Genomic DNA, 26,483 nt, shown 5'->3' with positions numbered 1-26,483 from the left:
GGGATCAAGAAAGATGAGAACAGAGAGGGGCTGCCCATTGGATCTATAGCAACATGGCAGCTGTTGGGGGCAAAAAGGAGAATGGAACAGCCCCAAGAGTGAATAAGTTCTGATGAAATTCACTGGAATTTTGATGACCTTGTTTTATTACAGGTTTGAGGGGAGCTACTTTCTTCACTTGCTAAGCTGCAAATCATTCAAAGAAATTGTGCCCTCAAGCTGAGTAGATAGGCCCACTGTGGTTTGAGTAACTTAGGAATCTTGTGGGGTCGGTATGTTGAGTCTCTCCTTCCTTTTAGTCACGGTTCAGGACTTTCACACACCACCATGGTCCATGGCAAGCTTCTCAGCTTTCTAGATACCCTCTCAGGGATCGTGAAGCAGCAGGCGTGCCCCGGGAAGGTCAGGATTCCTTTTGTAAAAGCAGTGAACACTACATGTAGCCCAGAGAACCTACTCTCTCTCTCCTTCCCCTCCTACGGGCTCACACAGAGAAACAGATGCTTTCATATAATTCTCAGCATCGAAGCACATTTGCTCTACTCTGGCACGAAATATCTGCCCAGGACCAAATTCTTAAAACCCCAAGGGCCCTGGTATGATTTTGAGCCCGGGCCTTGAACCTGTCATAAAATGTAATGGACAGTATATTTTTTAACTGCTGAAACCAGGGAGTTCATATAACCTGTGAAGACTGGAACAACGTCACACTTCTTTCTGCCGTTTTTGAAGCATATTTGGAAGCATTTCAGAAACCACAAGATGGTCCCTCTCGTTGTATCATTTACCATAAAGACCAAAGTTCTTGACCGTTTTTGTACACGGACCCCTTTGGCAGTTGGGAGAAGATGTTATAAAGAATAATGTTTTTAAATGCATATAATCAAATACATAGAACTTAAAAAGTTTTTTACATTTTATTTATTTTGAGAGAAGAAGAGAACAGGGAAGGGAGAGAAATAGAGGGAGGGAGAATCCCAAGCACACTCCACACTGTCAGTATGGAGCCCGACGCGAGGCTCAAACTCACAAACCATGAGATCATGACCTAAGCTGAAATCAGGAGTTGGATGCCTAACCAACTGAGCCACTTAGGCGCCCCAAATACATAGAACTTTTTAAACTCTGTAGATTTAGACTGAAATTCAGCTATCAAAGTGTTAAAAAGGAAACCCCCATTTATGATATAGTCGTATACCTGCCTTTTTTTAATGCAGTAAAGAATGCAGTCTGACATTATTTGAAGTATTAGTGAGTATAAACAATATTTCAAGGACTCTGTAACTGCAGTTTAACATGAAAATATCTCAGATTTCTATCGATGACAGAGTCATAAGTCTTTCTAATACTTCGGTGGTTTGCTGCCTACATTTACAATGAAAGGAAATGCTAAATTTCAGCGAGAAGTTAATAAAAATGAAGATGTAATTTTTTCCTTTCCATCCAAGTTCACAGACCCCTAAATTCTCATCTAGGTTGAGAACCTCTGGGTTAAGATGCAATTTTGGTCACAAGTAGGAAGGCAAATGGTTCTACAGGTTACACGATGTGCATCCTACCTCTTCAGGGTTAATTTTATAGCTACTCCAAGCCCCAGTTCTTTTATTAATTTTGTCCCTTTCTTGCCGCTCTGCGCTTTGTAAAACTCGGTGTCATGTGCACTAGAGACCAAGGTGCTTTGTGAGCAGCTCTAAGAAAGAAAGGAAAGAAAAGGTTTGCCTTGAGGGGGCCTGGGGCTGTATCTTTCACCCACCCCCTGAACCCCAAGACTCCTTCATGGAGTGTTCTGTTGTCTTTGAGAATAAATGAAAGAAGGGCACAGTACAACTCCGAGGTGAAAGTTGTGGCGCATGTAATGGTCAACACTGTAGCCCATGTGGAACCCCCCACTCATGGCACTGTTCTGGATCTGCTTGTGTTTTAGTCAGCCGTGAGCTCTGGGTTACCCTCCCTGGCTCCTGTCTTCTCTTTAAGGATATTTCAACCAACCAATTCGGTGTGGTACTCACTGTGTGGGATCTCACATCCGCTTCCCCAGGAGCAGAATCTGGGGTGAGGGCTTCTGCCAGATTGACTCGGGGAGGGCTCTCAGAAGTGAGGGAGACAGAACGGGGTAGGGAAAAGTTGGGTTGAGGATGTGGCCTCTGGAGAATTTGAGCCTCAGCCTAGTTCTGCGAGGGAGCCCGGGAGAATGAATCACAGCACAGAGCTCATCCATGCAGAGACCAGCAGGCCAGCCGGGGGAATGGGGCACAGTTTAGTTTTCTATGATACATAAAAACTTACAGATCCAGAAGCTTGAAACAACCCACATTTACCATCTCATAGTTTCCACGGGTCAGGAGCCCGGGCACGGCCGACCTGGGTCCCCTTCCACAGGACCTCAAAGCTGTAATCCAGGTTGTCAGCCGGGTCTTAGGTCTTGTCCGAGGCTTGGTCTCTTTTTCCAGGCCCACGTGGTCGGTGGTAGGCTTTGTCGTTTCTTTGCAGCTTAGAACCATGGTGGCTTGCTTCTTCAAGATTGGCAGGAAGAGTGTCTCCTGAGTCCAGTCTCTTAGCTCAGAGAACGCCTAAGCCCACCTATAAAGGATTCGCCTGAGTAGGCCCACCCAGATAACGTCCCTGTTGATCAAGTCAAATTCAACGGATTTGAGACCTTACTTCCATCTGCAAAATCCTTTTGCCCAGTGCCATATAATGTAACAGTATCACGGGAGTGACGTGTGTCATATTTACAGTTCTTCCTGGACTCAAGGGGTGGAGGGAGGGTTATACAAGAGCATGAGTCATCGGGGGTCACCTTGGAACTCTGCCTGTCACAGAGCGTCACCTGGTAGGCATCTCTGGAGGAGATGGCTCCCATCAGCCAGAGGCCATCCTCTGAAGAAGGTTGTGGATGTGAGCTGCTAGGAGCCAGAGCCTGCTGCAGCCTGGAGTCACTATAATCACCGAAATAGAGGTCGAAGCTGATGCGGGATGAGCTGCCCTGGGAGTCTGATTTCTGCCCCTTGTGCTATTTCAATCCGCCAGTTTGGCAGGCGAGACGGGCATGAGGGCCAGTGACTGTGTCACTCACGCAGCACTGGGTGGGCGGGCTGGACTCTGAATGGGGGGGAATTTGCCACCTGTGGAGCAGCACCTTCTGGGAGCTTGGAGGGCTCGACTGGGTCACTTTTGAGACCATTCGCAGCTCTTAGGATGCTGCCTTGTCTGCCGCATTTCCCTCCGGTCAGAGGCTGGGAGCCACAGGATCCACGGAGCTGTGGAGGTGTTCCTCCTCACCGCGTTCAAAGGCTTCCCTGGCCAGAGCAAACCACCCCCCCCCAGACCCTGCTGCATTCACTCCTTCACAGAATCTACGGGTGCGGAGGAAGGAGGGGTGCTGGTCCTGTGATCTCGCTGAGTCTCTTCACCTCTTGGCTTTTCATCTCTTTCATGAAGGTTTCCCATGGGGCATAGGGATTCCCCTTGGGTATGCCAAGGGGGTGAGGGTAGGGTGGTGGGCAAGCAGGGACTCTGTCTCCCTATGTCTAAGTCCATATTTTATGTACCGTGTGTGTACATACAGATGTCTGCTGCCTCAACTTTTTGTAACACTGGGTTGCTATGTGAGATCAGCTGCCCAGCAGGCAGAGCTTGAGACAGCAATTCACTTGCACAGGATTTATTCAGGGGCTCTCAGGAAAGGACAAGGAGGAGAGCAGGAGGGGACAGGGGAGGGAGCTAAGCAAGGCTTGGTTCCAGCATCCCAGCTGGAGGCCAGCCTCAGCCTGATCCCGCAGAGGAGCTCTGGGGCATCAGGTGCACACAGAATTGTCTCACCTTAAATCAAGGGAGCATCCCCTTTTCTACCCCTGTGGCAGTCCCTCATTGCCAGTGAGGAGGAGTGGAGGGCATAAAGCCCATTTTATGACGTGGCTCCCATTCAACCAAGGACATTTCTCTGTAAGAAGTAGCTGCGAGCTTATGCAGCTGGGGATGGGTGCTCCAGCCCCGCAAAGGTCCTGTCCTCCCTTTCCATCCACGGTCAGTTGTTTGTGTCACCTCCGCAGTTCTTATCCTAAGGCTGGCTTAAAAAATTCGTGACAGTTCCCATTGCCCACAGAATTGAATGAAAGGCCTTCACCTGGTTCTCAGGTCCTGCCGCCTGGTTCTAGCCCGCTTTCCCCTCCCTGTGTGCAGCCCCTCTCTGCCCCTCACCCTGTGTTCTTGCCCCTTCTCAGGTGGTGCCCGTGGTGGTAGCAGTGAGATGATGGTGATGATGGTAATGCAGGTGCCACTGGCTTTTCCTGAGTGCCAGGAGCTCTCCATGGTGCTCAACATGTATGGTCTCCAGTCTTCGCAACAGTCCTGCCAGGTGGACTGTGTCACCCCATTTTACATTACGTGAAAAGCAGGTTCGGAGAGATGGAGTAACCAATGTCACACAGTCTGTAGGAGATGGAGCTGGGACTCCCTCAGACCTGGGACATCTTATGTCAGTGTCCTTGCTCTCCACCTTGTCTGATGCCTCCGTTCCCCAGGCATGCGGTGGTCTATGAGACCTCCAAACCATCTCCCCCAGCTGCCACGAAAGACCTCTTTCCCATTCCTCCATCAGCCTGCTGAACTTCTAGTTCTTGCTCCAAAGTCACCTCGTCTCCAAGAACTCTTGGTACCCCCACTCACGCCCGACTCTGGGCCCAAAGCAATTCCTTTTCATCAGATTCCCACAGTTCCTGAGCGGGCACCTTCCCTTCTGCATCATGGCCGCTTGCTCACACCCTCCTGCCTGCCTCCTCTCTGCTTCCCTACGCCTAAAAAGGTGCCTGGCACAGGCCCACGGCAACCAAGTGTTGGCCGAAGGCAAACGGCTGAAGTGCCGCAGGAGGGTCAACCACAATGTCCACGCACCCTTCCGCCTCTCTGCCATACACACCTGTCATCCCTGGCCCTGAAGGATCCCTGAGTGCCATGTCCTGGCCGTGGCTGCCACCTGCTACCTTGTCAGACAAGAGCATGCTCGGTGCTGTCCAAGAGACACTGCAAACTCAAGGCAGAGCTGACATCCAGTTCCCACAGCCATGCTTACCAACCGTGAGTTAGCTCACCCCAGAACTATTAGCACCCCTATTTCCTCACTCCCGACATTGCTAGCAACGTAATGACAGCTGTTCAGGCAGGAATTGAGAAGGGGAAACGTTCTTATGATAAAATGTGTTATTCAATGCTAAGACGAATCCCAGCTTCAGAAACTTTAAATTGGAGGTGAGGGAGAGTCCTTAAAGTCAAGGAAAGACAGTAGGAGAAGACAGAAAATAATCAAGTGCCAGATTTGGTCATGAGGACACTGGGGTTCTGGGGGGCCGTGGCCAGAGGGCTGACATCGTCAAGGAAAGTCTCACAGAAGGAGCGGCCTTGAGCTGGGCCTCAAAGGATGGAATCCTGTTCGGTGGGGAAAAGGGCAGTGCAGACGTGGGAACCATGTCCCCACGTCCTTCACCTAACAGGAAGAGACCACCGAGTGGCAGCACAAAGGCCACTTTTCACTCTGGTGACCCCAGAGCGTCTCTCCTGATATGATGACTGAGGCCGACACACCAAGTGGCTATAGGACTGATGGTTGAGATGATGTGGGAGAAGGGTCGTGGAGCAGGAAAACCTTGGGTGCCTGGGTGGCTCAGTCGTTAAGCATCTGACTTTGGCTCAGGTCATGATCTCGTGGTTTGTGAGTTCAAGCCCCACCCTGGGTGAGCTGCAGCCCTGCTTCAGGTGAATCCCACTTCTCTCTCTTTCTCTCTCTCTCTCTCTCTCTCTCTCTGCCCCTCGCTCACTTATACCCCCCTCAAGAAAAAAAAAACCTGCCTGGGTCAGCTATGCTCGTTTTCTTTCATGGGTTACGTTTTTAGCATTTTCTTTTGTGTTTCTTAGTCACCTACAAATACCTTTACAAGCCACTATGGGAGCTTGGGGATAGGAGATGGGAAGAGAGAATTAAGAGAGGAAGGGCAGGGCAGTAGATTAGAGGCCAAAATTTGGTTGCCCCTGGAGGACACATAGGCTGGATAATCTCTATGCTGGGCCAATTTCCATCTGTTTTCATTTAGCTGCCAAATGATGTGTGTAATTATCTATGATGTAATTAACATGTCTCTTTGCAAAGAATGTTACACAAGGATGTCACACGCTCTTAAAAGATTATTTCCAAATTGTCTAACGTTCTAATCCCCCACTAGCATATTTTGGAATGGATGCAGAGAAGAAATGAAAATCACAGAACATACAAATCAGCTAGATAAGCAGCACCCTCCCCCCCCCACACCCATACAGAAACTCTCAAACACAAGAGCAAACCATTTCCAGATATCCAGCTAGACGTTGTTTTATCTTTGACAAGGAAAAAGCATCAGCAGGTTATGTGCTTTTCATAGATAATGTATGCAGATATGTCCATTGCAGAGTCATTGATGGCTTCCTGAGCACAGATGCTTCAGAGAATCCTACATCCCAGACTAATAACGTTGTTTCCGTAAGATATTACATATAAACTAATACGTGGTCATAATTAAAATCTCTAATCTCATTGAAAAACTTTCAGAAATGAGACGTACTGATTTGCTCACCACTTATTTCCTTCTCTTGTGACAGCGTTATTGGAGTTTGTTGAATTCAGCTGTTTTTCAGAGCTCCGTCTAGTCTGTGTTTATAAACTCTACTCGCCCAAAGATAAAGCTTTGTCTCTTCCCAGGGTGAATCTCGTCTCATGAGATTCTTGTAGTCGCTTGTGCTTTTCATAAAGTTTTGTTTAAAATTTTTTTCTGGAACATTTTCCTTCAGCTTTAATTTAAATTTTTTTTTGTTTGTTTTTAAATTTATAGGACTCTAAGTGAAACACTTGGCCTCAGTTTATTCTCTCATAGAATGGGAAATCGGTTCTGACTACATGTGGAGTTCATAATAAGAATTCATTTTGTAATAGAGCGGGTTTTTTTTAGCTCTTTTTTTGAAGTTGCCATTTAAAAATCATGATAAAAATAGTAGCCACAGGCGTGCCTGGGTGACTCAGTTGGTTGAGCATCCAACTTTGACTCAGGTCATGATCTCCCAGTTCATGAGTTTGAGCCCTGTGTGGGGCTCACCAGTGTCAGCGTGGAGCCTGCTTCTGATCCGCTGTCCCCCTCTCTCTGCCCCTCCCCTGCTTGCAAGCTCTCTCTCAAAAATAGATAAAACATTAAAAAAAATAGTAGCCACAAATAAAGGGGCTCCACCTCCCAGGAAGTGGCTCAGTTGGTTGAGCATCTGACTCTTGATTTCAGCTCAGGTCACAATCTCAGGGTTGGAGGATTGAGCCCTATGTCGGGCTCCATGCTAAGCATGGAGCTTGCGTAAGATTCTCTCTCTCCCTCTGCCCCCCTCTGCTTGTATTCTCTCTCTCTCTCTCTCTCTAAAATTAAAATAAAAAAGCACTTACTGCTCAACTACAGTGTGCTAGGAATTGTGTTATGTTTTTATATAATTGTGGAAATTCGTGTATCATTATAAATGTTATTCCTTTCATTGTGGCCTCTTACCTTTCTGAATATTCTATCCATTTTCCTCTCCATGCTTCAGTTTGGATATTTTCTGTTGACTTATAGTCTGGATCCCTGGTCTTCCGCTTTGTCTAGTGCACAGTTGAGTATACCCTCTCTTGCCTTCACCCACTGTCTTCTGCTTGGATTCCGCCTCTCATAGCCCCATAGAGCTGTGGGCTCAGCCAGTGCCTTGGGAGTAAATATGGTGTCCAATATCAGCCTTGGTGTGCTTCCCTTCTCTTTGGGGTCTTGGCCCTCAAGTCCAGGCGGCCTTAGTGGTGCTTGGCTTTCAGGTTTTATCTTCACAGACTCATACAACTCAGCTCAGAAACTCGGCCTCTTGGCCACCACTTCACATTCGCTTTCTTTGCTTCCCATCCCCCGCTGCCTCCAGATCCGTACACAGCGTAAGGGGTCCCCTCACTGTCCTTGCCTTCTTGTTGGGACCCTAGACTCTGAAGTCCTGCCTCTCTTCATAGTTCCATGGTACCATTAAACAGGTGTGTGTGTGTGTGTGTGTGTGTGTGTGTGTGTGTGTGTGTGCCATCCATCCAGCTTTTCTAGTTGTTACCTGTATTGAGGGTAGATCTGCAGTGTTACTCTATTATTAAAATAGAGTAACATTTTGCTTGCTTTTAAAAGAATCTTGAAGCGGGCACCTGGGTGGCTCAGTCGGTTAAGCATCTGACTCTTGGTTTTCAGCTCAGATCGTGATCTCATGGTGGTGAGATGGAGTGGTGATCCTGCTTGGGATTCTCTCTGTCTCTCTCTCTGCCCCTCCCCGCTTGTGTTCTCTCTCTCTCAAAATAAATACATAAACTAAAAATTTTTTTTTAAATTAATAGGAAAGAATTTTCAAGCTAAAGAGAATTTTAAACTGTTATAACATTTGACTGCCATTTTAATCATTATGATCAAGGACATAAAAAGCATTCCACTTCTGGGGCTTTCTCATTCCTGGGCCTGCCTGTGAGGCTGTCACGGGCAGAAGTTAGAGCTGAGCATAGGCAGAAATAGGGAGAAAGGATATAGGAAAGGGACCAAAAAAAAAAAAAAATCACATGTTTGGAAAAAGAAAAAATACCAAGGCCTCTTTAAAAAACACTTAGAGGGTTTTTCCGAAACCAATTATCTGGCTTAATGCTAGTGGCTTAGTTGCTGACCTTCTGTGTTATTTGCCCATTTAAAGTGAGGCCAGCCCTTCCTGTTTCCATTTAGCTGACCCCTGCAGCTGTGAGTTAGCTAAGAAAGATGAAAACCCTTCATTTCTTGGGGAAAAGCAGCTAAGTAGGGTTCTAATTCACGAGGCAGGTCGGGGATACACAGTGCCCCGGGCCTGCTTACTTCAGTCTTGGAGCAGGGAGGTGTGGAATCGAATCACCCTGGGCGGGGGAGAGGGGGGGTTCCCCCAGACAGTAGTGCATGTCCTCTTTTGGGCAGGTCGGTGGGGTCTTGTGATTTGATACTAATTATACTCACCCGTGAAAAGTCTAGGATTCTACAAATAAAAGAGACAGAGACTTTGAGGTCTCTGACAGCTGCCTCTGTGCCCCAGGGTAACAGGGCAGGGCACCGCCTCTCTCGTAGAAACCCCGGGGGTGGGTGGCACCTGCCCGTCATGGGCTTCCCCTGCTGGATTTCCCACCTGAGTTACTTGTATTTCATTTTCAGAGCAAGGTTACGGGTTAGAAGGAGAAGCCTGAGGGACTCTCCAGGAAGGAACGGGAGTCCATAGGAAGGCATCTCGCTCTGAGGCCCTCACTCCCTCTTGTCAGCAGACCTTGCGAGGCCCCGCGGCCCTCTCCAGGGGCCCCAGGGGAATGTATTGACAAGTGAGGCGAGCTGAGGAAGGAAGAAGACCTAGTCCAAAGGAGAGTAGAACCCGTCCCTGGAAAGATGGGTGGGTGGGCTATCTTATAGGCAAAGGGCCTGTGTGGGTCTGTCCAGGGAAGGCTGACCCTAGACACTGGGGCAGGGGGACAGTTTTGGGGGAGGAAAAAGGAGGCACCATGTTTTAGGCCCAAATCAGTATATTTGGGGAGATTCCTTGTGGAGTTCGAGTCTGGAGGCAGGAAGGGGATTTCTGTGCCGTAGCAAAGCCCAGTATGTCTACGCCCAAGCTCAACGCACCCTTGTCCCGCTGGTACTGTGATGCTGACTGATACGTGTCTGTGCGCTGGTGCAAGCTGAACACTAGGGTGTCCATAACTCTTGATGGAAGAGACGTCGTCCCCATAGCCAGTCCCCAGTCCCATCTCCTCTTCCTCCCAAGTCACCTTCCCGTCCCTCCCCTTTGTTCCGTCACCACTGCTGTGTCCTGGCACAGGCCTTCGTGATCTCTCCTCCGAAGCCCAATGGCAGCCTCCTCCTATCCTGCTTACACCCAGGCCTACCCCCATCGGTCTTCTTCCGTGCTACAGCTGGAGGGATCTTTATAGAACACAGTTTCCTCCAGCCTCCTTCCTGGCCTCCCTGCCTCCCACCTATCAATGCAAGACACCAGAGGGGTTCTTCTCTAACACGGCCTCTAGCCTCATCTTACCCTCTTCCCAGTCCTTCCCAGCTCTCAGGATGAAGTCAGCACAACCTGTGAGGCCCCCTGAGAGCCAGTCTCTGCTTCAGCCTCTTCTCTCCCTACTCCTGCCCACAAGCCTGACTTTCCCACCTTTGGGAATCAGATGCGATCCATTGGACACCCATGTCCCCTCCACCCTGCCGGACCACCCATGCTTCCTGCCTGCTCTCTGGATGATGTGGTTCTGTCTTAGAGCTGAGCCAAGGGTATCTCCTCTGGGCAGCCTTCCAACCCACTGGCCAAATCAGATGTCCCCGATTTGTGTCCCCACAGCCTCTTCTGTTTTGTGCATGTTACACTAGCTTGTCATCGCTTGCCTGTTTCCCCAAAGGTCTTTTACCTCTGTCTCCCTTGGGCCCAGAACGTTGCCTGGCATCTCGTAAGCACCCAATAAATTTCAAATTGAGCGTATGGTAAGTCCCCTGTAAAACGAAAGCCACCGCAGTTTCTGCCGCCAGCCCGGGTGTGGTCTCCACGTGGGCTCCTTCAGCTTTTCAAGCATCAGGGGACCCCCTGTAGAATTTTAGCGTGAAAAGGTAGATTCTTAGGCCTTTTGGCCTGTCAGATAAGTTCAACTTTAGAAGCTTCAGTTCGTAGTGGTGGTTTTTTTGTTTTTTGTTTGTTTTTTTTTTTTTAAGCAGCAAAATTTCAGCGATTACAGTCCGTGCCAGAAGGCTAAGCCTCCTCTATCCTAAGGAATTCTTCTGCTAATTGCAGTGCTGATCTGCGGGAAGCTTTCAGAAATGAAAAGGAAACCACCAAGTGTTACTGCTCCTTTTCCTTTGCAGCTCAGATAAAACAAACACAGCGTGGGAGGGCCGGGGTCCCCGGGGGGGTGGGGGGGGGGTGTTGGCTCCATTCAAAATGCGGGACCCTCCTCTGCCTCCACCCACGGCTCGGTGTGGTTTTGTTCCCTTCGGCCCAGAGCTACCGGGACATGTAAAAAGAGCCGTTTTCCAAACGTCTTAGTTAAAACAGGTTCGTGCAATCAGTGCCAGAGCATCTGGATGTCGGACTTCGTTACTCACCCCGAATAAGCCACACCATGAGTACGGTTTCCCCCCGCGGTGAGCCAGGCTCAAGGGCCACGCGGCGAGGAGTGGCACTCGCTTGCAGACCCCCCCCCCCCCCCCGTTTCCTACTTGCCGCTTGTTCACACTCATCCTGGTGTGAGAAACATCCCCCACCCCTGCCCTGTGTGCTCTTAACGGATGACTTCTTAGGGTGATGTCCGAACCTAAAGCAGTTGGGATAACTTTTTTTTTTTAATCTGTATTTATTTTCGAGAGAGAGAGAGAGAGATAGAGTGCCAGTGGGGGAGGGGCAGAGAGTGGGGGAGACACAGAATCGGAAGCAGCCTCCAGGCTCCAAGCTGTCAGCACAGAGCCCGACACGGGGCTCGAACCCTCGGACCGTGAGATCACGACCTGAGCCGAAGTTGGCTGCTTAACCGACTGAGCCACCCAGGTGCCCCGGGATAACTTTTAAATAGTATTTTAGAAACTTCAGGGAAAGCAGTTTTGCTTCTGGTTCTAAGAAGGAGTCTGGCTCTAGCACTGATTGCTAGCTTTGGGGTGGAGCGCAGTTTATTTGAGCTCCTGAGCCTCTGTTGCCTCATCTATAAAATGGGAGCAATCATCTACCGAGCTCAGGTGTTACACAGGTTAAGTAAAATAACATCTTGGCCAGTCTCTGGAATACATGCATTTGGTAGCCGGGAAATGATGAGTGATGTCTGTCTCCCCCACCGCCGGATTCAACCTTTCGCCCAAGAATAAAAGCATAGGAACCAACTTATTTCAACATGAAGAATTTAAGTCCAAACCCTGAAGATAGTCAACCTTTAAAAACACCACTAAAGCATTTATTTGTAAAACCATTCAGATGGCACTCGTCTGTTATTCTCCCACCTCCAACAGTCCTTAAATTCTGCTTAGCAGAGTCAGCAAAGGCAGAAGAGATCTGGTTCCCAGGTGTGTGTTTTGCTCCCGGAAGGGACATGTATTAAAGATCTGTTCGTAAAATCTGAAGTCGGACGGAACTTGCTGGAAGCAGTTTATCCAAAAGTCTTCCCCATCACGCTCCTGGAGAGGTCCTATATTTTGTGTCTGCTGAACGATTGAATCTGTTCCCGGCTGTGTTTTCTGAACGCAAACAGAAATTGTCTGCAGGCCCCCCACCCACAGAGTCATTCATCTGTGCCCCTCTGTCCTGTCCCCATGCTCCACAGTGAGCAGCCACTGGTGTGGCCACATCTGGCTCCCTGCCCCACACCGCCCTGGCTCGGGTGCCACCCCCTTTCCTGGGTGTGCGTAAGGTTTCTCCTCTGCCCTCCAGTGTCCCTGAGTGTCCGCTCCACAGGTGACCTTACCCTCATTCAGAGGCAGTCACAACAAAGGCAGGAGGAAACAAAGCAGAATAAAAACCCTCTTTGACTTTCCTTAACCCGGTATCTCCCCCTCCCCTCCTCCAACTTGTTTGCTCACAGACCCTTTTATCTTTTCCCCTCCTAGGGGACTGAGGTTAGTAGACCCCATCTTGGAGAAGGATGGGCCGTCGCCCATTCGCTTGTTAAAGCAGATTTGAGGACACACGTTGGTCAGTAAGGGCATCCATAGAACACGCCCTGTGCTATGAGAAAAGAGGCACCACGGCCCTCCATCCTGACTGGACCGTCTCCAGCACCCATGCGAAGCACAGAAAACAAACCACAGGATGCCACAGGGTCCGATTTGCCTGCATACGCCTAGACTGGACGAATATGCAAAAACTGGCTGGCGTATCTGCCTCTGGAGAGGGCTTCTGGGTATCAGGGAGGGGTGGGAGCAGGCTCCTCGCTGTGCACTTCTTGGGAGCTTTAGAACTTTCTGCTGTTTCGAACACAGCTCCGATCTGTTTGAAATTCCACCAAACTTCGCACAGACAGTGGTGTGCGGGAATCCTTGGCTCTGCTGACGGCCCCGTGGTTGGCTTCTGCCCACCTGCCCAGCTTCTCTCAGTCCCTGGCAGGGCCACTCTTCTCCTCTGCTGGCTCCCCGCATGCTGGCCCTCATGGGGGACTACCTACCTCTCCGGGAACCCAGAGACCCCCGGAGATGGTGGCCCCTTGTGCCAAAAGGCCAAGAACTGCAGGCTTGAACAGATGTGACTCAAAAATCCTTGTCAGCCTTGTGGTCTGGGGGACTTATCCTTGTATCTTCCTTTTCCTTTTTTCCGTATGATGGAGGATGAGAGGGCCTAGTTCACAGGGCTTGGGCCCGTTGCTCATCTGTCTAGAACACCTGCCACAGTGCCAGGCATCTTGTAGGTGTTCATTGTATGTTTGCTTCCTTCCCTTCCCTTCCCTTCCCTTTCCTTCCCTTCCCTTCCCTTTTTCCTTCCCTTCCCTTCCCTTTTTCCTTCCCTTCCCTTCCCTTTTTCCTTCCCTTTTTCCTTCCCTTTTTCCTTCCCTTTTTCCTTCCCTTTTTCCTTCCCTTTTTCCTTCCCTTTTTCCTTCCCTTTTTCCTTCCCTTTTTCCTTCCCTTTTTCCTTCCCTTTTTCCTTCCCTTTTTCCTTCCCTTTTTCCTTCCCTTCCCTTCCCTTCCCTTCCCTTCCCTTCCCTTCCCTTCCCTTCCCTTCCCTTCCCTTCCCTTCCCTTCCCTTCCCTTCCCTGTTGTGACCACCAACCTGTCCTTCCTTTGGGTCTTCAAGCCCTTCAATTTCAAAGGCCAGAAGTTAAGACTTTCAATCCTGACTCCACTGACCACCAACCCTGGGAAGACCCTAGGCCCCCCAGTATCATTGGATTTCCTGCCCCAGCACAAGAGCCGTATTTATGTCAATACAAAAGGCCTTTGGTCACCAAAACGCCACGGATGCAAAGGGTTAGCCTGCAGTGGCGCACAGATGCTCTCCCGCCCGTCAGCTGGCTTCTAAGAATATTTGGAAGACGAGTGAGGTAATGCATTCCATATGCTAAAGAGAAAGATGATTTAGCACTGTGCACGGTAGAGTGGGGACGGCCCCACTGGGTCACAAGGTGACCTTGGAGGAGACATTCCCTGCTTTTGGTCCCAGTTACCTCATCTAAAAGGTGCGAGCAGTAAAATCTTCCCTCACAAGGGTGGCTGTGAGGACCATGTGAGGCCATCCATGTGGAAGGCCTCCGTAAACTGTGAAATGCTCCGCACGTGTCGGCCAGTATTAGCGGTTAACGCGTGTGCTTGTTTATTGTTTCAGCGGAGAGTTCAGGACGTCATCAGTCCCATCGTGTTTGAAGCTGCCTACAGCCTGGGTGAGCATGTGACCGGAGACGAGGAGAGGGAGCTGCCGCCTCTGACACCAGTGCTCCGCTGGAAAAAGGGACAGAAGATTGCCCAGAAGAATCAGGTCAGAACCTTGAAGCTCTGGACCGGGGCCTGGGGTGGCAGGTGCCTGTGGCGGAAGTTGTGGCCCTGGCGGACTGTGGCAAGGGCACACCCCCTCTCTGCGCCTCTCTTTCCTGATCTGCAAAATGATAGAACACATGTTTCGTGGGGGTCCTTCTAACAGCCACATGATTTAAACGCATTGAGGGAGTATTCCTCATAATCCCTTCGAGGCCATGAACTGGTTCCTTGGCCCCTGAACCTGACACTTGTTCCTAGACTGTTTCCAGAGCCCAGATCACACAGTAGGTGCTCGCTAAATGTTTTGTTGGTGAGGGCATGAGTGATGTGAAGAAGCAAGAGCATCATCTTGTCGGGGTGCCGGAGGCTCAGTGGGTTGAGCGTCCGACTTCGGCTCGGGTCACGATCTCGCGATTCATGAGTTCGAGCGCCGCGTCAGGCTCTGTGCTGACAGCTCAGAGCCTGGAGCCTGCTTCAGATTCTATGTCGCTCTCTCTCTCTGCCCCCACCCCTGCTCGCATGTGCATGCTCTCTCTCTCAAAAATAATTTTAAAGAATTAAAAACCAACAACAAGAAAAGAACATCATCTTGTAGAACCGGTGGTTGAGTTAGAAATTTTCAACCCAAGCATCGCTGGATAGCCCAAGCACTGCAAGTGTGGGTGGGCCGCCCATCCCGTCGGGTACTCATCAGATTCTGCTGTGTGGAACAGAGCTTCAGAGCAACGTCGGGTGCAGACCCTGCAAGCAGGAGCGAGCCTGTGAACTGATTCTGTACTGCAGCGCGGCCCGTCTGCCCTGAGCCATCCGTGAGATGAGCATCGCTGTCTACTACACAGGAAATATGCAAGGAATCTGGTCCCAAATCTGTTTTAAATCTTCCCTCAACATCCAAGATCACCACAGATCCAGGACGTTGGTGGGGGGAAGGTCAGGCAAAACTGCTTCTTGGCGAAACCAGACTCCTGTGCAGGTGGGAGCAAAGCTGTGGAACCACACGCTGCCCCCTCCCCCACCAACCGCTCTGAGCTTAGGGGAAAACTAGCATGTCAGTGAGCCATGCCTTGCAGATTAGAGTTGTGAACAGAGCCACAGAGAAGTGTCAGGTTTGAGATGTCCATCCAGATGTTCAGTTCAGTGGTGAGGTTTTTAGCAAGGCATCCCAATTCTCTACCAAAGTACCTCCCACGTGATCTTGGGTCAGGTTCCCTAGAAGCAGAGCCTGAGGCAGGCATTTGGGGGCACATGGTCTGATGAGGCTGTGTTCTTAGGAGAAGCTGAAGGAAGGGATGGAAGTGGAAGGGACGGAGCAAGGATCTGGCCTCAGCTAGTCTAGCCTCAGCTGGAGAACTCGGGAGCACAAATTACACCAACAGGTTGTCTACTCAGGACAGGAGGGGCTGGCCTTTTGTACCCCTTGTTAGTCAACCATCGGCTGGCTGGCTGGTGTAGAAGCGGAGCGTAGGTCTTCTTGAAGGAGATTCTCTTCAGCTTTGGACAGTTCTCTGTGGAAGAATGGGGGGGTGAGCCGTTAGCTGCCTACACTGCCGTCAGCAGGGGGACAGGTAGCAGTTGTACAGGGATGTGAGCAGGGCGCCCAGCGCCCGCAACACATACGCATACAACCTGCTGGCAGCTCTGACTTTTCAGGTTCTCCTTTTGATTTCAAACACGAACTTCTTTCAAAACACAAGGACCCTGGAAGGTGGCTGGTTATTAACACTTGGAGCAAGCTGGGGACTCGGTAAATCGGCCCGATCAAAGCCAATGATGCAGGGACAGCTCAGTATTAAAGTGCTGTTCTTGGTCACTTCTGGTTCAAGATGGCCGACCAAGTACGTATGTTCACGCTTCCTGAGACCCCATTACAATGATTAAATACGAGTAAATAGGGACGGGGAGGAAAACACTGTGGGGGAAGGGGCAGCAGCCAATGAGAGAGTCTGTTAATTTTCTGCAGTGAGGGAAGAAGATGGAAGAGTGTTGGTGGGTGAACCTTGAACCATACATAGAGAGGCTGGGTGCCCGTCTACCCAGGGATCCAGAACGCTGCAGCCATGGCCAGGGCAGTGGTTTACAGAAGGGTGCCAGAGTGACAGGTGGGACTGAACAGGGAAGGGAGGTATTAAGTGAAGTTTAGTAAGTGGAAGAGTTGACTCTTCACCCCTGTCCTTGTCCCCATGTACTTGAGACATTCAGAGTAGCATGCAACCAGGCATTTTCTTCTCTAAAGAATTTAACAAATTGCTTGAGATAGTGTGGCTAGCTCCCCACAGGAAAGCCTTGCTTCTTCTGGCATTTAGAGGCTCCGATGTAAGCCTGCTACCATTCGTCCCCTCCTGCCATTCGTCCCCAGATTGTCTAATCAGCCCTTTGGCCTTATTCCTAAATACAAATGGACAACCAACGAAACCTGAGATTGGAGGGGGCGATGTGGCACATTGAGAAGAAGAAAAAGACCAAAATGAACAACAGAATAGCTGACTTAGAAGGAAACAGGTTGTTCGGGGAATAGAAGAGATTATATAACCTTAAAAACCACCTTAAAATATATGTAATTAACACAAGGAGATTTCAGAATATATTCTGTCCGTTAGGAAATGGTTGGAATTTTTTCTTTAAAGGGAAGAAACAGAAAAAAGAAAAGTTTCCTAAAAATTAGCTATATGGTTGCAGAGGCAAAAATTTTGTAGGATTAGAAGATAATGGAAAGAAATCCCCCAGTAAGCAGAGCTAAAAGACAAATAGAAGAGAGAGCTAAATTATCAATTTAAAAGGTCCTAGATTCAAGTAATAGGAATACCAGAAAAGGTAAACAGAGAAAATTTTAAGTTATAAGAGAGACAAAAGAATAAAATTTCCCAGAGTTAAAGGGAAACATTTTTTTTAAATTTAAAGGTCTCCCCAACTTACAAGCAGGATAAACCAAAAATATCCTAGATATAATTTCTAAGATATTTGTAATGTCACTGCTACTAAGATTTAAGGAAACTTCTAAATGCTTCCAGGCTAGAGAGTTCAGGATTGGTGGTGGGGGGGGGGGGGCAGTGGATATATGTCCACTTACAACATTATTGGAATCATACATACTAAACAGACCATCAGACTCCTGATTGGCAAGATTAGAAGCCAGAATATGGTGAAATAAGTCTTCAGAGTGCTGAGAGAAAGTGATTTGAAACTGGAATTTTATACTTAGCCTAACAGTAAAGTATGAGGTTGGAATACAGTAATTTTTCAGATAAGCAAGAACCAGATAGTTTATCTCCCTAGGAACCCTTCCAAGGAAATAAGTCTAGATGCACTCCAACGAAACAAAAGGGTAACAGCAAATTTAAAAACTAATCGACCAAATTAGAACAGGGGATCAGTGAACTTCAGGGAGAATGAAGCCAGCAATAGACAGAATAACAGAAAGTAACGAAACTTAAGATACAGTATAGATGAAATAACTTGCTTCTCAAATAAGAAAAATAAAGGCAATAGAAAACTCTCAGAAAAACAGAAATTTGGTCTATGTGTCATGGTTGAAACATAAAATGTCATGGGACTTTGAGCAAGTAGAAGAGTATAAGGAAGAGAAGGACTTTGATACTAGAAATATTCTCCCTGAAGTGGAAGTTAAGCATTTGCACCTGTTGAGCCTGTTGCAGAGTTGAGCTTTGCACCCATAGAAAAGGGTATGTAATCATGACACTTGTCTTGGTTCTAATGTGAACAATCATGTAGCCATAAAATTAGCATTATTTATTGATTTTCGGTTACAGTATAAAATGTAAATGTCATTAAATTTGACTGCCCAGAGGTCAAAACAGAATGATGATGGAAGTTCTCTTAACATCTTAATCTTTTAAATTGGAGAGTCGAGAGGTGGTGCAAAACTTGATGAAGTGAGAGCTAGCTATTTACGACTTAAAATTACAGAGGTCATCAGCGGAGTACTACCTCTTAAATTGTGGTTGCTGAACCAGCCATGTCAGCCTCTTTGGGGATCTCGTTAGAAACGAAAATTCTTGGGCCCCACCCCAGACCCACTGAATCAGAAACTCATGGGGGAGGCCCCAACAATCCGTGCTTTGACAAGCTGACCAGGTGATTCTAAGGCAGCTGGGGTCTGAAAAGCCATGCAACAGAGGAGCTAAGAGTAATGATTTGCCTGTCCACCTGTGAAAATTAGGAAGGCAGAGGAGAGGGGGCAATTGTGTGAGATAAGTTCCTGTCCATCGTGGCGAGAATTCAGTAAGAAAATGTCTAAATCTGACTAATCATCAAAAGAAACATGTGGTCGTGTGGCAACATGTGGTTGCCCCTGGACAGCAGGACTTGGTCCAGGGAGGTGTGTGGCAGGGGGGTCATTATTTTTTCTGAACCATGTGATTCTTTGATTGAAATGAAAATGAAAGAAAAATATTGTTCTTAGCTTGGGGAGATTGTGCAGGAGTCTGAGAAATATTCTGGGAGAGTGATCCTTGCTTTTTCTCCTTTCCCTGATTAGGTGGGAGGGGGACTAATTGAATGATCATCCTCCATGTGTCTTCCAGATGTTGGCTCGATTTGCGAGGGGGAGAAAGATTCTGAGAGCTAGGCCTGCTCCAGCGGACAGAGCTGTGTTTCAGCCCGCGTATGCGTATATGACAGTTCCACAAAGAGCATCTGGCCTCTCCATAGGGAGGAATAATCTCATGGGAGCTCTTTAAGTCATGTTGCCAGAGAACATTAGGGCTTAAATACTGCAGTCTCTTTAACTAAAAGGCACCGAGCCCATGTAGGTACACAGGATTGTGCAGCGGCGTGAACTGAACCCTAGTGATTCTTTGGAGTCAGGGCCTGCCCTCACGGACGGTCTCGTTGAGGTGGTAACTGCACAGACGTGTAGAACCTGGAGACAGTGACGAAGCATGTGCAGTTCAGGCTTTCTGATGGATCTGCGGTGTTTTGCAGTGAGTGGGACAGAGCCTCCCCTCTGCTGGGTGAAGAACAGTGTTAGGAGAGTCTGGGCTGTGGGACATGGGCTAGGCTGTGGGGTGACGAGTGGAGTTGCCGCCAGTGCCGAGAACTGACTGGGATTCTGGGACCTCTGCAGGCCTCGGTAGGACATTCAGCCTGTTGAGAATACTTTCCTTAAACACTTAAGGAAAGCAGAGACCTACTTCTCGTCAGGGGATACTCCATACAAAAGCAAGCAACAAGAATATCAAAACACAACTTGGGGCGCCTGGGTGGCTCAGTCGGTTGAGCATCCAACTTCGGCTCAGGTCACGATCTTACGGTCTGTGAGTTCGAGCCCCGCGTCGGGCTCTGTGCTGACAGCTCGGGGCCTGGAGCCTGCTTCCCATTCTGTGTCTCCCTCTCTCTCTGCCCCTCCCTCGCTCATGCTCTGTCTCTCTCTCTCTCTCAAAAATAAATAAACATTTAAAACAAAATTTAAAAAAACAACTTGTTTTATTCCTTAACCAGAAGCGTATTTAAAAAGACTATAAATCCAAGAGCAATTCAGTCATTTGAATGTCTATTTCATGATAAAAAGATAGAAGATTGCTGGGGTGCCTGGGTGGCTCAGTTAGTTAAGCATCTAACTGGATTTTGGCTCAGGTCATGATCTCATGTTCATGGGATCGAGCCCCGCATCGGGCTCTGCACTGACAGCATGAAGCCTGCTTGGAATTCTCTTTCTCTGTCCCTCCCCCACTCATCTCTCTCCCTCTCTCTTTCTCTCTCTCTCTCTCTCTCCCTCCCCCCCACCCCCCTCTGTCTCTCTCAAAATAAATAAAACAAAACTTAAAAAAAGATAAGACATTGCTACCTTCAGTGGACTTACAGGACAGGAATAACTTGTACAGAGCAGACAATGAGATTCAGATGAGTGTGCGTGAGTGTTTCATTCCAGAGACTATTTCCAGCTGAGGAGACCATGTTCTATGGGGAAAAGGAGAATTGGCTGGAGCCTTAAGGAAGAAGTAGGATTTGGACACTCAGGGCTGGAGGGGTTTGACAGACTAACCGAGAAGGACGGACTGATGGATGCTGACGGTCTTCCACATGGTTGAACGTCTAGTGTCAGGGACGGAGGACGAGCTGTGAAGACGGGGGCTACTTGTTCACTGGCCATGGAGCTGGACTTGATTCTGCAGGGGACAGGAGACCATTACATCTTTCTGAGTGCAGGGAGATCAGAGGCGTGCCTCAGGGAGACTGGTTGGCCTGGGTGCGGGGGAGCACCTGGGAGCTCTCACGGTAGCCCCAGGAAGGCTTTGCAGGTGGGTTGTCGGAAGTTCGGTGTGATAGACCCAGAGAGTTTTCTCACTAATGGCTCCCAGTTGGTCTCATCTGCTGAAACAGTATGGCACTAAATGAAAGGATCCTGCAAGGCCCTAGTTGGCCTGTGTGCTGGGAAAGAAGCAAGGCTGGCCCTGGAGTTATCAGCTGAGGGGACCTTATCTTTCCCCTTCAGGTGGCTATACCAGTGGCTATGACAGAGACCCTGTCTTCAAACCCTGTGCACAGAGTAAAGCTTTAAAAACTATGATGGCACTCATGCTTCCTCAGGAGGCCCCCAAAGACCTGGCTGTGGCTGGACTTCCAGGTTGCCCACTGTGTAGACAGAATGGCCCCAGAGATGTCTACACCCTTATTCCTGGAACCTGTGACTACAATAAACTACACGGCAGAGGGGACTTTGCAGGTGTAATTAAGGTTGTGGGCGCTCCTGGGTTATCCAGCTGGGCCCCATCTTTCTCCAGCTGGAGGCAGAGGAAGGAGGTCAGGGAGATGGAAGAGAAGGAGTCAGATGTGAAGCATGAGAAGGACGTGACAGGCCATGGTTGGTTTTGAAGATGGAGGGGCAGTTTGAAAAGGAATGTGGGGAACCTGCAGGGGCCACGAGAGGCCCCCGGTTAGGGTCAGCAAGGAAAGCAGGACCTCAGTCTTACGGCCCCAGGGAACTGAATTCTGCCAACGACCCAAGGAAGCCCGGAAGCAGCTTGTCCCCCAGAACCTCCAGATAAGGGCCCAGCCAGGCGACACCTGGATTTGGGCCTCGTGAAACCCACAGCGGAGAAACCAGCCGAGCCCTACAGAGCTGTGAGATACAAAGTCTGTCTTGTTTTAAGTTGCCGAATTTGTGCTAATTCATATCTGCAGCGGTGGAGAATGAACGTGTCCTACACCCCAGAGAACCCCAGGCCTTCTTTCTTCCCCTGGCTTCCCTGGGGAAGGAGCACAGTCTCTGGAGTGAGATCAGGGGCCCAGGCCCAAGCAGAGTATTCTCCCAGGGCAAGTCACTTACCTCCTGAGAGCCCTGGTTAGCACCTGTCACTTGGGGTGTCATCTGCTCTGCCTCCCTGTGGGGTTCTGTGCAATCACAGGCGAGAAGCATTGAAATGGTAAGGCATTATCAGACTCTGCTCCCTCCCCTCCCCTCCCCTCCCCTCCCCTCCCCTTCCTCTCTGCTTGGGCTGTGTCCAGTCACAGCTAGTCCGGGAGTAGTTTCCCTCGGTGAGATGCATTGGCACCGTCTAAGGGCTCTGGCTGGTTCTTCACGTGGACCTCTTGTGGTCTTCATGACTGGTCCTTGGCTGTCAGGCCCAGAGATGCCCTTGCCTTAGAGGGGATGGTATGGGGATGACCTATCCAGCCGGAACCTGAGAGCTGGCTCTCCCAGCACAAGCCTCTGTCCTCCATGTCTGTTGCCACTAATCGAGTCCAGGCCGCCACCATTTCTCACCTGGACCAGGTCATTTCTCTGCATAAGGCCTACTGCTCCCTGCCCTCCAACTCTCCTCTGCCCTTAGAAGACTCAGGGGCACCTGGGTGGCTCGGTCAGTTAAGCATCCAACTTCAGCCCAGGTCATGATCTCGCGGTGCGCGAGGTCGAGCCCCGCGGCGGGCTCTGTGCGGACAGCTCGGAGCCTGGAGCCCGCTTCGGACTCTGCGTCTCCTTCTCTCTCTGCCCCTCCCCCACTTACGCTTGCTCTCGTTCTCTTTCTCAAAAATAAATGAACATTAAAAAGAAGAAGAAGAAGGTCATCCAGACTCATAGTAAGGTCCACAGACCCTGCACAGTGGGGCCCTGGCCTCTCCAGTATCATCCAATGCTAGCTCCACATCACACGCCAACCACCCCCAAACTCTCCAACCCCTTTGCTGCTTCAGGCCCTTTGCACATGCTGATACCACTTCTAGAAAGCTCTTACTATGTCTTTCTCACAGCCCGTTCTTCACTCTTCAGGTCTCCGTTTACCTGTCACCTCCTCAGAGAACCATTCTCCAACTACCTGTATGCCCTGACTTAACTATTTGATTCCTCTATGAAACCTGTCCCAATTTATTACTACTTTGTCTAATTGCTTTTCTGTCTCCCTCACTTGAGTGGAGGCTCAAGAGGGCAGGGGTCTATTTTACCTCATCGTCTGCTGATCCCTAGTGCCTAGCACAGGGTCTGGATCAGTGGGCGCTCAGCAAACGTATCTCGGTGGACAGCCTCTGAAAGAACACAAGGCCGGGTCATCCCACGGAGGTTGGACATCCTATCAGAGTTTCTTCACTGACACATGCAGCAAAGCTGTGTCACTTTGGAAAACGCGCTTTCTGATCTCTCTGGGAATTCCGGTCAGGCAGGAGAACATGGCGTGTGCTTTAGGGAGATTCACCTAACAACCATAGTACGTTCGTGCACGTGTGGATGTCCTTCCCAAGAAACAAGATGGAGGAAATACACCCAGTAAAAGAAGAGGCATCGCCTGCGTTGAGAATACTCACTTTGTCACCTTTCAAGTGAAAAGTGAGCTGTTTTACTCCCACGTTAATTTTTAATTCTGCTGAAGCCGTAGACTTTGGGCCTCCATTGTACTGGAAATCGTCACCATCTGTCCCCCCACCCCTCACCCTAGACCCCTCAGCGCCTGTGTGTGTGGAAACAGAGCCCATGCCTGTGAGAACTCACTGTTTGTTCAGCCTGGACGTGAGGTAATACTTTCCCAGGTGAGGTGCCCAGCTGCGTCGAAATGCCAGCTCTGAGGTTTATTTTCGTTATCATGTGTGAAGTCTCTGCAGAACGGTGGAAAGCTGGGTGGTTCGGAGGGTGGAAGATAGAGGGCATGTCACCGCAGACATCGGAGCCAGACAGGTGTCAGGGACCATCCAATCTCGGGGGGCAGATTAGGCACCTGGATTCAGGGGAGCAGTTTGGCCCAGCGGAGGAGGAGAAGGGGGGGCGGTTAAAGGAAGAAGTTTCCACCCCATCCCTCTTCCAACCAGATCAGCCCCACTTTTGCCAGCATCAGCTGCTTGGCACAGCTTCTGGGCAATCTTTTCAGAAAGGGCACCGTAGTGAAACACGTGTGAAAGCCATCTACTTCAAGTGTGTGTGAGGCAGACAGGTAGTTCAGCCCCCACTGACCGCGGAAGCCTAGCTACCTCCCTGTGTCTCTGGCTTCTCCTCCAGGGTCAACCCCGAAAGCAGAGGAGAGGGGACTCCCGTCTCTCAAAGGCTGGGTTGTCCCCAGGAGTGACCTGTTCCATCTGCAAAATTTCTTCCTTGGCACTTCCTCTTTGCAACTCATGGAAGGAGCATCTCCTGACCCTCCCAAACTCTTTGTAGGGGAAAACAGTGCTTTTTTTTTCCCCCAAATCTTCAGGCCTGTCGGGTTTTCTTTCTTCCATTCTGCCTAACGGAAAGCCTCGCCCGCAAGCCTGCGGAGTGTATATAAACGAACGAGGGCGTGTGTCCAGTGGACGGTCTCTGGCAGAGGAGGAAACATCCACCCCTCCCTTGTTCTCTCCTACGGTGTTTGAGGAAGTCAGAGGCCAGGCATTTGCTCAGAGCTCCACCTGGGGCCCCACCAAGGTGAGGCTCTCGTGAGCGTGTGGGGATCGGTCTTACTAGCAGCCTGTCTAGTTTGAGGGTATCTTTCGCACCCCCAGCCTGCCTGCCTGCGTCTGGCTCCGCAGCTTTGAGAAATAACGGCTAGCATAGCCTTCCTTTGCTCTGACGGCATGAGCACCTTTATTGCCGGCTCTGTTTTCTGCCTCTGGTGACTGATTAGTAGGAACCGTTTTAAAAAATAATAAGTGAAGCCTAGAACACAAAAGATTCCTGGGTAAACATCAAGGGTGAGAGCATTTCTGGTCCTGGGAGGCAGAAGGTCCCTAGAAGCAAGTTTATGGCTGATACTAAAAGTCAGAGGTTGGGGCGCCTGGGTGGCTGAGTCGGTTGAGCGTCCGACTCTTGATTTCGGCTTGAGTCGTACTCTCACGGTTCATGAGTTCGAGCCCCGAGTCGGGCTTGCTGCTGTCAACTCAGAGCCTGTTCGGATCCTCTGTCCCCTTGTTCTCCGCCCACCCACCCCCCCCCCCCCCCGGAAATAAATAAAAATTAAAAAAAAAAAAAAACCTGAATTTGGTCAAGGACAGCCTTTAGTGACTCATGTTAAAAAAAAAAAAAAGGTCGGAGGTTGTAAGGGGACATGAAATGTGGCCTGTAAAAGACCACCCAGCCCCAGGCAGTCCTGGAATCCAGGTGAGTCCAGATCCCAGTTGCCGTCCCAGGTGGGCCAGCTCAGCTCTCCACTCCGTTGTTCACAGGGGTTGACCTGGATCGCGGAAAGGCTGTCTTGAGGCAGAGGGTTCTGTTCTGCGAGGTGCAGGGTCATGGAGCAAACCAAAGGATGCCCTCAGACAGAACTCAGCCACCTCCAGGTTTTCTGTAAAGCAAAACTCGTGCTGTGTCTGTGTTTCGAGGAAAACCAGTAGAGTATTTGCCGTCCCGCGATTTTAAAATCTAAAAGGACAGTCTGTACAGACCCTGAGCTAGAAGGAGTTCCTCCACTTTAATTTTATGACGTCTTTGTCGTTCACTTGGTCCTTTGGACGTGCTAGCTTTTAGAAAGCCACTCTGTCTGTATGACCTGATTGTAAATACCAGGCAGTGAGACATCTCCCTTCTTCATCCGGGCACAGGGCTGAACAGAGAAATCTCTGGGACTACCCAGAGCCCTTACAGTGTGTCACATTAAAGACAGTGCTGGGTTCTGGAAAAAGAGCCCGCTGAAACGGAATCGGGAAGAGAAACCTTTTGCACTCCCGGTCATGGCATTTACACAAACAGTTTTTTAACACGGTACCAGGTGCTGCGGGTTGCAGACATGATTTACATGTGGCCAGGGCCTCCGGGAGCTTCTGTAAAACTGTGGGAGGAAGAGAAGTTCCGAAATGTTCCTCCTATCATCCAGGCAGAGACCCTTTGCAAAGCCACGTTGCCCATCAGGAAATGCCTCGCTCACATTAGCTTAAAAATAGTCTTCTTGTTTGGTCCCCTTGGGGTGGGATTTCACAAGCATGTATTCCCACCCAGTCCATTTGTCCCAATTTTCTCAGGCCTCAGCATGGATGTGGTTGCCACAGCAACCCTGTAAACAGTATGTATCTGTGTCAATGATTATATTTATATATCTTAAAGCAAATATCACCCAAGTCCAAGAAATTGACTCTCCTGTGAACACGACAGCTGGAACAGGCGAAGAATCCTACTTCCTATTACATCAGAAGGGGAGATTTTTTTCCAGTGCAGATTTGAGTAGGAGAAATGGGCACCCCAAGGCTGGAGCATCTAGACCAATGTCCTGTCTGAAGTCGGCCTTGGCCAGGACAGCCATTGAGCTGCCAGCCCCGAGTCACACATCCAGGGCTGCCTTGGCCTCGGTGGCCACGGCATTGGGAAGAAAGCACTCCCAGCTCCAGCCTCTGTACTCTGGGTCAGAGAGAAATGTAACTTCAGCAGGGTTCATTGTATTTTTTTTTTTTTTCTGGCCCGAAGGGAATGAGGAAACCAATAGCCAAATAAATATTCTAGAATAGGAGGCCACGAACTATAGCCTGCAGGCCAACTCTGGTCTGCTGCCTGCTTTTACAAATAAAGTTTTATTGAGACACGGCCACGCCTGTTTCTTTACATATTGCATATGGCTGCTTTCATGCCACTATGAATAGAGG

At 49.5% G+C, this 26,483-nt stretch overlaps 1 protein-coding gene across 4 annotated transcripts in view; it reads left to right on the top strand.

Annotated features, from left to right (window-relative positions):
* The window catches only part of ITGA9 (integrin subunit alpha 9), a 355,609-nt gene that overhangs the window by 158,256 nt on the left and 170,870 nt on the right, over nt 1-26,483 (top strand). For all 4 annotated transcript variants that reach the window (XM_053221698.1, XM_053221699.1, XM_053221700.1 and 1 more), the window contains exon 16: nt 14,347-14,496. In XM_053221698.1, the coding sequence (XP_053077673.1) occupies nt 14,347-14,496 (150 nt within the window). The remainder of the gene's footprint in view (nt 1-14,346; nt 14,497-26,483) is intronic.

This window comes from Acinonyx jubatus, chromosome C2 (genome assembly GCF_027475565.1).
Source record: "Acinonyx jubatus isolate Ajub_Pintada_27869175 chromosome C2, VMU_Ajub_asm_v1.0, whole genome shotgun sequence".
NCBI lineage: Eukaryota > Metazoa > Chordata > Mammalia > Carnivora > Felidae > Acinonyx > Acinonyx jubatus.
This window is presented reverse-complemented; position numbering and strand designations above follow the sequence as displayed.